Genomic DNA, 15236 nt, shown 5'->3' on the forward strand with positions numbered 1-15236 from the left:
TTTAAACAATTATTGACAACAAATAACTAATGTTATAAGTTTTATTATCTTTAATAATATCTATACTTATTTGATACAGTAAAGTGAATACAAAACATTTTTGTTTTTATTAGATATAAAATTGTGAGACAAATCTCATACAAAAATTTCTGTGAATTTTTAAAAGAATTTTTGTCCAAAAAATTTTTTGTCATATTTTTTGCATCAAACCATATCATATAATTTACCGTAAATTTTACTTTTGTTTAGACTCACTGATTGTGTCATTAAATTAAACTCAGGAAGTTTTGTCACCTTTTTAATGAACATATAGTTTATTAAAAGGCTTTTATTATTTTATAATAATAATAAAAAATTGTTTTATTTAATTATTTGAGAATATATACATAGTTATTTATTATAAATATATAAATTGATAACATAATAATTTCTTAATAATTAAATTAAATATTTTTTATTTTCAGTAAAAAATTATTTCATTATTTTTTTTGTAATAAATAGGAAAAGTAAAGTCAATAAAGATTTATATAAGTATATAAAATCATTAAGCTTTCATTATAAACAAAACTGTGAACTTTTTCTAGTATTTTATATACAAAAAAAACATTAAGGATTAATATATTATTAAAAACATTAAAAAGTAATATTTTCATCAAAAAAATCAATTTTTGTTAACTTTTTAATTAATTTATAAATTTTTATTATATAAGTCGACCCTTTAGATGTCAATATTAATTGATAAAAATCTTAATGTTTTTTAATTGATAGCCTTTTTGTAAAAACATAAGAAATATTTTTTAATGAAAATTCTTGACTTTATTAGTTTTTTTTGTTGGTTTTAATGCTATGACATGTAAAGGTTATATACACTTTAAAAACTTTAATAATATAGTTATTTCGATAGTATTTTGGATGACAATAATTATCAAAAAAGAAAAAATACTATTAGTTGTATTATCTTTCAATTATAAACTTAAATGTATTAACATTTAATGCAAACCTGTGTAAGTGAAGCACTGTTATGCGATTGTACTGTATATATGTGTTGAATGCGCTTTGAAGGGGACGACCCATAATAAACCCATACATTCACTCACTTACTCTCTCTTTGACTGCCGTATAGTCGATGACTATTAGTCGGCAAAACAACACAAACATTACTACAACACAACACATGCATAACCCGTATTATTATATTGTGAAACAACATATGAAAACTTATTTGTTATTTTATTTTGTTGTCAAATCTCAATAATCAACACAATTTTGCCGTGTTTTGTGAAAATTATAACATTTTTAATTATAATTACTTTTTTAAATATTTTTGTGAGTTTTAAATTAAAAAAAAGACTTTCACTTTAAAATTTATTTAATATTTGTTTTTGTAATATATTATTATTGAAAATAATTTTTTTAAATATATAGTATTTATTTGATAATTTTATTGTATTAAGTGTTTTTATTTATGTAAATCAACATATATTATTAGAGACAATATTATTATTAATATTAAATTGTGTAATTGAATAAAATAATAACATTTACTATAATAATGTGAATATTATAAGTTATGATATAATTTATAACTTAATACACAGTATATGCTATGTCTTTCACTGGATTTACCCGTAAACTACAGTAAAAAATATATTGTTAATTTAATTACAAAATAACATTTATTATTGAAAATTTAACAAAAGTAATAATAACTTTAATAATATCAAAAATAATACAAAACTTTATAAAAAATAATTTCCTCAAGAATTTTCAATTATAACTTTCATTTATTGTATTCACAAACGGATAGAATTGTTGATTGATTGACAAAACAAATCCGTTTTTTAGACATTATTAACATTGAATAACATTTTGTTTAAACGTTTTGTCTAATACTTCGGACTTATAAAACTTATTTTTTATAATTATTATATGAGATTGTTATCATAATATAATTAATACAAACAAAAATGCAACGATATATTTATGCCATTTGGGAGAAAAAAACGTGTTTCTGTTTTGTGGACACTCGGGTATGTTTAATTAATTAAGTATTTATAAGTTAATTATATTGTAAATATACAATCATTAAGGATATCAGTGATCTTTTGCATTATTATTATTACCATTCAAAATCAAATACTTATAAATGTCAAATAATAATATAGATATATAATAAAACCTATTTTTTAGAAAATAAAATATGCAAATATTATAGTAGTTATATAAGTTAGTACAGACTTTACATGTATAGGCTGTACAATATTTTTACTATCAATTTTGTGACTCATCATCACTTCAAATAAATGATAAGACAATGTATATCTATAGCTATTGTTTTTTATGATGCACGCGATAAGTAAAATATTAATAAAATACAGTTTTAAATTTTTTTATTATAGACTATAAAAGCACATATAGTCTATAAAATGTCATTTATTAATCTATAATATAAAAGTATAAATTTTTAAAGTTGCAAATGACTATTTAAATGTTTATTTCTAAACTTATTTTGTATTTTTTTTAAATATACATGTATTTAGTAGTAACTCAATCTGACTTATTAATTAAACATACCATAAATAATTATAGTTAAAGTGAGTGTTTTAAATAAATTGCTAAATAAAGTTTAGTTTTAAATTACAGAATAAAATTAAATGTTAATATTTATGGGAATATATAAAACATTTAATGCAATTAAAGTTATAATTAAGACTATTATAACATGTGTTTCACTTAATTAGTAAACTATGAGAGGAGAGTGTTATTTCCCAAATACACAATCATTTCACACAATTATATGAATATATAATAGTAATACTGTATATGATATGGTAATGAAATTTTTAAGCGATTGTTTATTTAGTAATTGTAATCTATAATTACATTAGTATTATCTTTTGCTTTTACTTTTTTACGAATAAAAAAATATTGTATAATAAAATTCATAAACATATTAAGTTTGAATTTAAAATTAATTATTTCTTACACTAATGACTAATACAATTGTATATTTATTTTAAAATAAACATTATATGATGATAATAATAAAAAATATTAAAAATAAGTAAATAAAGGCGCCAACATTATATACAATTGTCATTTTGATTAAATAAAAATTTTTAACATTTTATTATATATTTTGTCTGTATTAAATAATAAACATACTTTAGGCTATTTTATCATTAATATAGTAAAAAATATGAAAAATGTAATATTTGAATGTTTTTTCAAAACATGGTTATTAAATAAATTATTTAAATACTTTTATTGACTATTTAAATACAATAATCATGATGATTAGCTAAATCTTTTATATTGAAATTTTTAATTAATTATTTAATAGTTTTATAAATTAGAAATTACAATTATATTATTAAAATTTTAAAATTTATTTAGCATTATTAATTAATATAATATAATTATAAGATGTATATTAAATTATAATTAGCAATAGATGTTTTAAATACATTCAATGAAAATAATTTATAATTTGTTATTTTAAATAATAATTTTCCTCATATGACTAATAGTTATGAAATAATGTCTATTATTATTATTATTACTCAAAATAATAATACAAATATAAATTAATAATTAAAAATAACAAATAAACACTTTCATCTTAAACAAATTAAATTTGTCAAACAATGAATTTAATTTACTGTTTAGATGATTGTATAAAATTTTTATGGATAAAGAAAGTACAATATTTAGTTTTTTTGTTTAATAATAACAATAATTAAATTATTACTATTATTACGTTTGTACTAAAAGTACATTTTAACAAAAAATAGGTGTTTTCTTTCATTTATTTCATTAACAATAGAGACAAAAATATTTATTTTGCAATAAAAATTTTTTATATGTCACAAATATAAAGAAAAAAATATTTTGAAGTTATTAAACTTTTTATATACTGTAACATATATTTTTTAAAATGATACTTACTAGGTAATTTATAGATTAATGATGTTTTACATATATATCTTTATGTTTATATAATTGTTGTAATTATTTTTAATACTAAGTAATTATCATAGTAATTGTAAAAATTATTTGACAATAATCATATAATGAAATATTTATGTTAGATTTATTAATTTAGAAATTTCTATTCTAATTGCTAAATGAAATGATATTATTATTATTTAAAAAAAAAGTAAATGACACGTTTGCATGATAGTTGTATATTATAAACTATTTACTATACAAATAATATTTAAAAGATTTATATTAAGCTTAATAAAATGCAATTATTTTACATATTATTTTAAGTTAAAATTAAACCAAATCAATAAATAATATAATTTTAACATTTAAATGATTATATGCATATTATAGATATTCAAAATGAGCTAATATTAAGGGTAAAAATCTAATATATATTATATTATTAGTACTGGTTATGCTTTTTTATCAGTTTTATTAGCTGATAATTAAGCAAAAATAAACACATAAATTATTAGTTTTGTCAATTATGTTTGTCTTTTTTGGGACAAACCTTTTTATATTTATTTTACGTTTTGTTTACTACCATATTAAATACATAAATATAGTATTTTTACTATTATTATCGTATAATTGTAAAAATTAAATATTTTATTACAATTTATGCAATGAGTTACTTTTTTTAATAATTTTTGTTGAGAAGTGAATGAGTKAGAGAGAGAGAGAGAGAGAGAGAGAGAGAGAGAGAGAGAGAGAGAGAGAGAGAGAGAGAGAGAGAAGAGAGAGAGAGAGAGATAGTTATGTCATTATATAACAGGTATGACACCCAATGAACCAACGCATCTATAAAACAAAAGCCATGAAACACTTTATAAAGCAATTTGTGATAATTTTGGCAATAWATATATATATATATATAATATTACACTAATAATATATGCAATCCTTGAGTTAGTTTTTGTATAATTTTTTTTATAAAAAATATTTTATATGATAAATTTATAAAATTTATTATTATTTTTCAGTAGATTTATATCAAACATTAAAAAAATTTCTTAAATATTCTTATTTTCTATTGTTAGAAATATTTATTTTAAATTTAATTGAGAATATTATTTACTTTCGTTTATTATTTATGTTAGATCTCACTATTTTTTATTATAAATAAATTTGTCAAAAATATTATTAAATGTTTGACAAAAATTTCACAATAATATGATTCGCCTAATATTATGTGTTGTAATAATCAAATATGTTTATATGACATAAAATTCTCTATAATAAAATTATTAACATAATATATGGTTATACATTATGGTGTGTACAAAATTGATGCATATTTATAGTTAACTAAAAAAGGGATAATTAATTCAATGTGTGATTATGTTAGTAATTTTGTATATAATATTAAATATTATCTTATATATAATAAAACATCCTATTTAGTTACATAGCATTAAATATCAATTATTGCATTGTAATACTAAATATACTATAAGTATATATAATCCATAAATGTCTCATAATTTTAATATATTTTAATAAAAGTGGTTAGCATTTCATAAAAATTATTAACATTGGTTATTATATTATTTATACAGTTTTATACAATAGATTATATGCATATTATATAATTTATAGTTAATTATTATTTATATTTAGCTCAGGTTTTATGGGACTTAACCTTCAAATTAAAGAATTTTAAAATTATTTTTAATATTTTTCTATAAATGCTTTACATTTTGAATTATATAAAACATTTGATAAAATTTCTACTAATAAAAATCTTAATTGATTACAAAAGTTAGTATTAGTATTTAATTTTTTTAGCTAAAGTAAATAATAAAATAATCAATTTTTATTACAAAAATATCTGTAATTTTCAAAAAACAAATATCAATGCTATTATCTGGTTCATGTTGCATAATTAATATAAGTAAAACATTAGTTAAATTAATTGAAAATGATTTTCTTATTTAAATAACATAAAATGAAAGATATATTTTACTTAAGATATATGTTATAACTATCATAAATAAATAATAATGAATGTCGAGGTCATTTATTTATTGTGTATAAAAATTCATATATCTTTTTTATTTTAGTGTATAAACAATAGATGGACAACAATAATACATATATGTATATATATATATATATAAAGTATGTAAATTATAAAGTTAAATGTAAAATCTGAATCAAATTTTCAAATAATATAAGAAAAATTGTATTTAATATAATATGTATATACAGGTATGTATAGTTGACTAATTATAAATAGTATTGTACTTTATGTATATTCATAAAAAATATATAAGTATTAGTTAATATATAATTTTAGCTGTAATTATTTAAAGTAATATATTTGTATTAATGTACAGTAAAAATGTTGCAATCAAAACAATTTGTCAAAATGATATTATCTTCAATCATCCCAATCATTAAACATAAACAAGTATTATTATATTTGTATAAATATTTAGTTTGCTGTATAAACATAATTTATTTTACCTCATGATATCTCTGTACAACATTTCAAATTTTTGTTTATAGAAATAATATGAAAAAAAGTTTAGTAATTATCAAAAATGGCATATATTTTAACAGTACTTATCATCTAATGTTTAATTTTGAATACTATTAATAAATAATTTGTAATAATTATGGTATACACCTGTTTGTACTATAGTTTATAGAGTGTAGTCTACAGTAAAATATTCATAATGATTGTGTATATGTTTATAAAAAATCTATGGTTTAACAATGTTAACTTAACATCATCTAAAAATATGCAAATTGTTTCATTTGTTTGTATATATATTATAACTTTTTTTTGCTGAGATACTGTCTAATCTTTAAATTTTTATTTACAACAAGCTATTAATAATATTATTATTATAGTTGATTTAAACAAACACTTATTTCAGTAATTAATTTTATGATTAATTATTCTATACGATTACAACATTTTCAAAAATAATTAATAGCAATATAAAAATTTAATTGTTTTAGTTAATCAAGGTTGTTTCTAATGTTTATACATATTTTTGATAAATTAAATAAAAATACAATAATTTTTTAATTAATTGCAAAGTACACGTGCAAAGTCCAGTATAGTACAGTATAATATAGTTTATTAGTACAAATATACTGTAAATATGAATAGTAAAAAAATATTAGACAAACAAATATTTAAAAATATTGTAAATACAATACTATTGGTCCTTAGATGAGAGGTCGACTGTGCCGACTCTCGACTCTCAAAGAGGAGAAAGTGTACATAGTTTGCCCTTAGGGTTAGCGTATGTTTAGCACAGGGATGTACTATTTTGTTGGACGATAGCCACTCCTATGATGAGGCAATGCCAACGGTTTTTTAAWATATATTTTTTAGTTGAACCCAACAGTTAAATGATCTCTTAGTTTGTTTACATAAAGTTTTTGAGATATAGTTTATTTAGTGGCCTAACATTGAATTCAATTGGAAAGTAATGTCTACCCGAACATCCCGATTGAGACGTTCCTCCCGGCGCTTCATATCACAGATAACTTTACGCAATACTGATGAAAGATTTTTGAGAAAATTGGACAACAAATCTAATCCTAAATTTAGGGCTTCCCTTAGATTTACCAAAAGGCAAATGGTATTTAAATATTTTATATTTCATAATAAACATTATCTTATTATTTAATTTGTTGAACTTATAATTATGACATGTTTTATTTTAATACAGTATATCACTAGTATTTTTTTAATAATATAAAAGTTATAATTCATTATTTACCGGATAGTAGTAGTGAATGTAAAATATTATTTATAGTACAGTATAACTATAATTTTGTTTTATATCATTGTTTTACCAGTGATTTTGTAATATTATAATAATTACATTTATATAAGTAATATGTATTGAATACATTAATAATGAGTAAATTTACAATCAATTGACAATCAATAGTGTGTATTACATTTATATATAATAATTGCAATAAACATTAAAATATAGTTACAAAAGATAATAAATATAAACTACTGCTTTCATATAAATGATCAATTAATGTGTATTAATATCATATAAAATGTGGTCAAACTCCATGTTTATAAACCATTACCTGAATAACTAATTATTAATTAATTGATATTAATTATTAATATAATATCTGTTATTATAAAATATTTAATATATAAATAGATGATATGTCATTGTATTAATACTGTTATAATGTTAATAAAATAGCATAAGTGATACTATTCATTGTTATTATAATATGATTACTATTTATGTAACATTCATATGATATAAAATAATTGTTTTGGTAAATATTTTATAAAAATTTATTAATAAATGTAATTATTGTGAAAGCAATGTAATAATAGTAATAATATATTGAGAGATTGCATATATGACTCTGAAAATATCATATAACATAAACATAATAAACATTAAATTAATAATAAAATTTGATATTTAATTAATTCAACGGCACATCCTATTTTTCATGAAACAATAGACGATAATAAACATTAATATCGGTTAACGCTTAAACTTAAATTATAAATTTAAACTATTATTATATAAATCAATATCTTTTTGTTTGATAATGTTATTGCACTTTAAACTTTGAAAAAAATCACAGTTAATTATACTTAACAATATATTAATTTTCCGTAAATATTATAAATATTGTTTTTGTCAATTAGTTGTCATTATTTTTTATGAAACACCTGACCTGTGAAATGAATGCAAACGGTGTGTCTCTCCCATCCCTTTAACTAAACAAACGGTTTCCTTCAATAAACGGTTACATAACTAACTCATCATTTGGTTCATAAAAGTGAAAACATTTTTTTGTTTATCCAATTGACAGAGATATCATTTATGTTTTGAAAGAAAAAATTTGAAATACTAATTATTATTAATGATTTAAAAGTTACCCAACTATTTAAAAACAATATACAATTATATAGTCATGTCTATGCGATAGACTTAATGAGTATATAATAATCTGATTTGAATATCAATGAGTTTGTTTTTTTTAAACTTTCATTATTTATACAATCTTATAAATAATAATATATTTTCATTTACGGTAATATAAAGTGTAAACTATACAATATACTGTAGTATATTACAAATAATAAAGTAATTTTTTAAAAAAATATGTATTGAATAAATAATTAAAATAGTTTTGCCTTATTTATTACACTCAATGATTATTTTAAAAACAATTGTATGAGAATTTTAATAAATTATATTCTTTTATCGATTTTAATAAATAAAATTATATTGTTTTAACAATATATTTGAAATTTAATTAACCGATAAGTTATATCAATTGCATGAGATTGAAAAAAATCTGTTTGAAAACATTTCTTAAATCTAGAGTATTCTCATAATTGTTTAATTTATTATAATTTAAATTTTGTTATAATTATAATACCATTTGAAAGTATCATTTATTTTGTAGTTTTTCTACAAATAATAAATTATTTTATAATTAATAGTATAAAGAAATAAAACAATGGATATTTCGCACAACAAAAAAATTACTATTTAATTCAAATTGTATTTATTGATATTTTAAATTGAATTTCAATACAATAAATAACTTTTATTAGTAATAATCTTATGTATATAGAAATATTATAATACTCATATAAAGTATTAAATAAATAATATAATTATGATACGAAAAATAATATAATTAATAATCACATTTGCAATAATAAGCAAAAAATATTTAGATTTTAGCCTTAAGAGTGAATAACATTTTTCACGATTTGTTTTATTATTATTTTTATTTAAATATTTTTAAACAATGCATTGACATAATCGACATAACGATATAATAAGGTAACAATTTATATATCATTTGTGTAATAACTTTTGAGTATATTATTATTCAAAGTGTCATTTAAAATTATAATACAAATATTTGTTCAAATAAGACATTGAATTGAAATCATATTAAAAATAATTGGATTATAGTTTTTCTTTAGTTTTACCGAAATTATTATATATTGAAATAAATTATTATATTTTTTGAAATACAAATTAATTGGTAATTTATAATCAAATGGTTTGGGAGTGGCCTTAGGATTGTATTGATTTGAATAAAGAGGTCTATTAAAAAAATTTTTATAAAAATCAACTGTTTTAATAAATTTTTTTAATAAATAGAAAACCATTTAAAATAAGATTAATAACGTGAGAAATTAAGTAGTAAATAAAAATATGTAACAATTGATATATATAAATAACAAATTACCTTGATATTTTTTCTATAATAAAAATAAATATCTATACAAATAAAATTTAATATTAAAATTATTTTTAAATCAAAAATCGTGATTATCTTCTGTTAATATTGTTAATAGTAAATGAAAACAAAAATCAAATAAATTAAAAATTCACTCATTTTCTAATAAATTTTTCATATTTTTTGTTTTTTGTTAATAAATTATTTGTTTTTTTATGAAATAATTTTACGTATATCATTTGGTATGCTCTAGGATTAATTGCTAATTTATTGATTGTACAAATAACAATATAATTGAATTTGTAATAATGTTTATTAGATATATTAAATTACAATACTGTAAATAATTTATGTTAACAAAATTGCTTATAAATAAAACATTTTTTTAGTTTCTATTTCATTTATATGTGTCAGTGTATAAAAAATTTTAACTATATATTATAACAATCTATCAAAGTGAACTAGTACCAATTGAGTTGCCATACCCATAAAATTATTTATATATATATATATATTTACAGTATTTAGTAATGAATTTGATTGATGTCTACTTGTTTATTGTGATATTATTATTATTTATTTATATAATAAAAAAGATGTTTTTAGTAAGTGATTATTACTTAAGAGAAAATTACATAAAAACACAAAAAATACATTAATTTTATTAAACAACAATAATCTATTTGTTCATATTTTAATAATAATAATATGATATATTGTATTATAATTTTTAGCTAAATTTTTATTTCTAACAAAACTTATAAAAAAATTATGTAAATATTTTTTTATAAAAAATATATGCAACAATAATTTAAAAATTGTATGTTGACAAATTTAGTTTATATTATCAGCTGTGTTGTAGATTATAATTTAATGATAATTTATACTAATAATTATATAGTAGATATCTAGGCTTAAGATCAATCATTTAATTGATTTTAATTTCACACTTTAGGGCTAACAATAAAATATATACAGTATATTAATGTGAATATTAATTATTATACGATATATGTTAATTTGCTATTATGTATTGTGCTTTTAATTCATAAAATTTAATAGAAATACTATAATATTTTCCAATCAAATTAATTAAATAAAAGTTAATTAAAGTTTACTCACCTTAAAAATTATAGCTAATTTAGAGCAATAAGTTTTTATTAAAAACACATGTTTAGAAATAATTTAATTGTAAAAATAGTAAAAATAATAATAAGGTTAAGTTTAAACCCATATAATACTTATTATGCATCGATTATTAAATAACATATTATTTTATTTCAAAAAAGTAACAATAATAAAATAATTAAGTATATTAATTAAACAATTTAAGTGCTTAAATTAAAATCCGATTAAAAATATTTGATAAAATATAATTTACTGTCTTTATTTATAATAACATATTAAGAATTAGTGTCAAATAAATATATAAAAACTAAAATCGCAATAAAAATATTGCTAAAAATTTAGATTATTTAAAGCTATAAAACAAAGTAAAATAATTAATAAGTTAGTAAATGCTAATTATAAATTAGTTTTGACACAACTAAAAAACCATAAAAAGTGTTTTGTCATCAAACAGTTAAATATTACTTAATTAAAATTTAGTTTTTATTATAAATTAATTTTTTATTCTTAGAAATAAATTCATGATTTAAAAAAATAAAATTTATTAAACTACTGTAAAATTGATTTTTCTATTTATAAATGCAATATTAGATAATAGATGGCAGTAAATATAAACTAAAAATTACTGTTATGTTTAAAAAAATTTATTTGTTTAAAATTGATTCAGTAGTACTAAAATTATTTAATAAATTATATAGTTATAAAGTAAATGTAAAATTTATTTAAAATTATATCAATTAATAAAATTAACATTTTATAAAAAAATATATTTCATCTAATAAATTATAATTGAGTTATTATAGTTAGAAATATCTGGTAAATAGTATAATAAATTATATTTAAAATAATTTGTTTTTAACTGAATATATTTTATTTATATAATTAGATAATTAATTTAAAAATATAATACTATACATTTAAATAGTTGATTTTAAGCCAATATAAAATATTATTTACTAATTATAAAAATTTTTTAAATAATTAATAAAAATTTATTATAGATGAAAACTCTAAATTTGTAAATATTTTATTATATTTATTTATAAATTTTTATTTTTATTTATTCATAAATTTAAAATAAATGAAATGAAATTTATTATTTTAAAATAATACATTTAACTAAATAATTGTTATTGTTTTAATAATATATACAATTATTCATACAATAATCACAGAGTATTTCAATACTTTTATATTGAAGTAGACATACAAAAGTATAATTTACAAATGTATTGGTGTTAATATTTAAAGCCATACATCACAAGCAAACAAAAGTGGATTTGGGAGAGAGAGAGAGAGAGAGAGAGAGAGAGAGAGAGAGAGAGAGAGAGACACACACATTGTCCTAATTGCAGGCGTCTCTCTCTCTCTCTCTCTCTCTCTCTCTCTCTCTCTCTCTCTCTCTCTCTAGAATTGAGGTCAAAGTATAACTAAATAATTATTTTTATACCGTATATATATATAATGTTGTGGTAAACCTCCTGTAAGCCATCCCCTCAATACACAAACATATATTATATAATATATAAAAATAGTGCTTTTTTGTCAGAAATATTAATGCAAAAAATAACATTATTATTATTATTATATTTATTTATTTGAATTGAAATAAATTTTATTATTGTTTATATAATACGGGTTTTATATCTTCAAGATATATAAATATATAAAATATGGTTGTTTTGTCAGACCATACAATAATTAAGTTTTATTAAATGTAGTCATATTGAGAGCAAATCCAATGATATTTTTCCAAATACATGATATTATGAAAAAATACAATTAAAATGACAACAATGTAATTTTATATACAAATACAATATATTATAAATGTTTTATAATAAATTATTTTATAATCCAATGTTACTAAAAATAATATGCAAATTTGCATTATTAGAAAAAGAGGTTTTTATTGTTTGTTAATATAATTATTTTTGGAATTTATTTTCAATATATATAAAAAAATATTCACAAATATAATACATGACATCAATATGTCTTAGTTTTATTTATATTGAATTTATGTTGCTTTTCAAACTAAATTTTATAAAATTGATTGTAAAAACATTGTTATATTTTAAATATTTGCAAAACAGTTTGACAAATATTAAGAAAAAACATTTAGGAAATTAATGCAATTGTAATAACAATAATAATAATACTGTAATAATATTTAATTATTTATATAAACAAAAAGACATTTATTATTTTATGCATATTTGCTGTAATAATAATAATAATACTGTAATAATAATAATAATACTGTAATAATAATAATAATACTGTAATAATAATAATAATACTGTAATAATAATAATAATACTGTAATAATAATAATAATACTGTAATAATAATAATAATACTGTAATAATATTTAATTATTTATATAAACAAAAAGACATTTATTATTTTATGCATATTTGCTAATCAAGTCATAACTTTCATTTATGGAGAAAGATATCTATTGTTATTTAAATGATTTATTTTATTATTTAATAATAATAATATTATTATTATTTTAAAAACAATAGATAACAAAGTTATTTAAGTTTATGAATACAATAAATGTTTGACAAAATCCAAAGTCGGAAGAAATTAAATGTCTTTCAGAGCATTCATTCATTTATTTGTCAAATGCTTTTGATTTTTGATGTTTTAAACACTAATATTCTTGTGGTTTATAGGATATAATATAATATAATATCATTTGAAAATATTATATATTGTATTTATATTCAGGAGATGGCATCGATTTGAATAATAATATCATTATTATAAGGTTAATAATGATGTATTTGTAAATTTAATAATTCATTTTAAATTAATTTTCAAACAGTTTGTGTTTGTTTGAATAATATCAGGGAAAACAAACTATATTAGGGGTGATTCACATATTACTTTGATAAAAATTATCCCTTAAATTATTTAAATACAAGTCTACCCCTCCCCTCCTTATTCGCAAAAGTCCACATTTACCGACACCCCTCCCCTAAGTGAGATCGTAATATGTGAATCATCCCTTATGATTTAGTTATGAAATATTTATTTGCTTTCAATTCACATATAAGTAATAAAATTTTAAATACTTGGCACACAAAAAATAAAGATACTTACAAATATTTTTAAAATGTTTGCAATTTAATTATAATTGCAAGTTTAATTTTTTCCAAACAAATCTAAATATTATTACTTTCAATATCATAATTTACAACATAATTGTGCAAATTTTTTTTATGTGAGTACAAACAGAAAAATTGTTTTTTATTCATTAAATATTTCTTACATTAATACAATACAATATTATCGGTACATAAGAGAAGTGATAATTTAAATTTTATTTTTTGTTTTTAATTTGTTCGTAAATCATCCGAAAAAAATCAAACAATTTATATAAAAGTTGTTAAATGAATAATGAATTTTAAAATATTCTGTATATAAATTTATATACTCAATAATAAATGCTATATTTATTATACAGTATTTGTTTCTATTGTCAAATTTATTAAATTTGCAAACATTTTTCCTTGAATTACCATGATCAATTTTAATTGTTTGTCTATACAATTTCTATTTCAAATAGACTATTTGTATGTAGACTAGTATTAGTTATTGGTTTTTCTGGGAAAATCAATGGGACAGTCAGTCACCTGTACTCACAAAATACTTTGTAATCACTGAGCATTTGTCGTACAGGTATTGTCTGTCCTCCAGTCATAGTAATGATAGTAAACTTCATACGACTGTCTAAACACGTGTACCATATAAATGGTTTTCACTGCTATATTATATTAATATATTTTTAACGCTTTTATCTCTAGTCGTGCGACAAAACCTGTTGACTACTATAGAGAGGACACATAAAAGTAAATTTACTTTTTAAAAAAATTATTTTTATTGTT

General features: G+C 18.5%; 1 protein-coding gene across 1 annotated transcript in view; it reads left to right on the top strand.

The window, feature by feature from the left end:
* The first annotated feature begins 1811 nt into the window (after positions 1-1811).
* Positions 1812-15236, top strand: part of LOC128961010 (rhotekin-2-like) — a 45202-nt gene continuing 31777 nt past the window's right edge. Inside the window, exon 1 of the mRNA XM_054307218.1 lies at positions 1812-2030. Within this exon, the coding sequence (XP_054163193.1) occupies positions 1968-2030 (63 nt within the window). The 5' untranslated portion in view covers positions 1812-1967. The remainder of the gene's footprint in view (positions 2031-15236) is intronic.

The sequence above is a fragment of the Oppia nitens genome, unplaced genomic scaffold, assembly GCF_028296485.1.
Source record: "Oppia nitens isolate AA-2021 unplaced genomic scaffold, nextdenovo-longstitch-racon4-pilon3 scaffold13_pilon_pilon_pilon, whole genome shotgun sequence".
Classification (NCBI taxonomy): domain Eukaryota; kingdom Metazoa; phylum Arthropoda; class Arachnida; order Sarcoptiformes; family Oppiidae; genus Oppia; species Oppia nitens.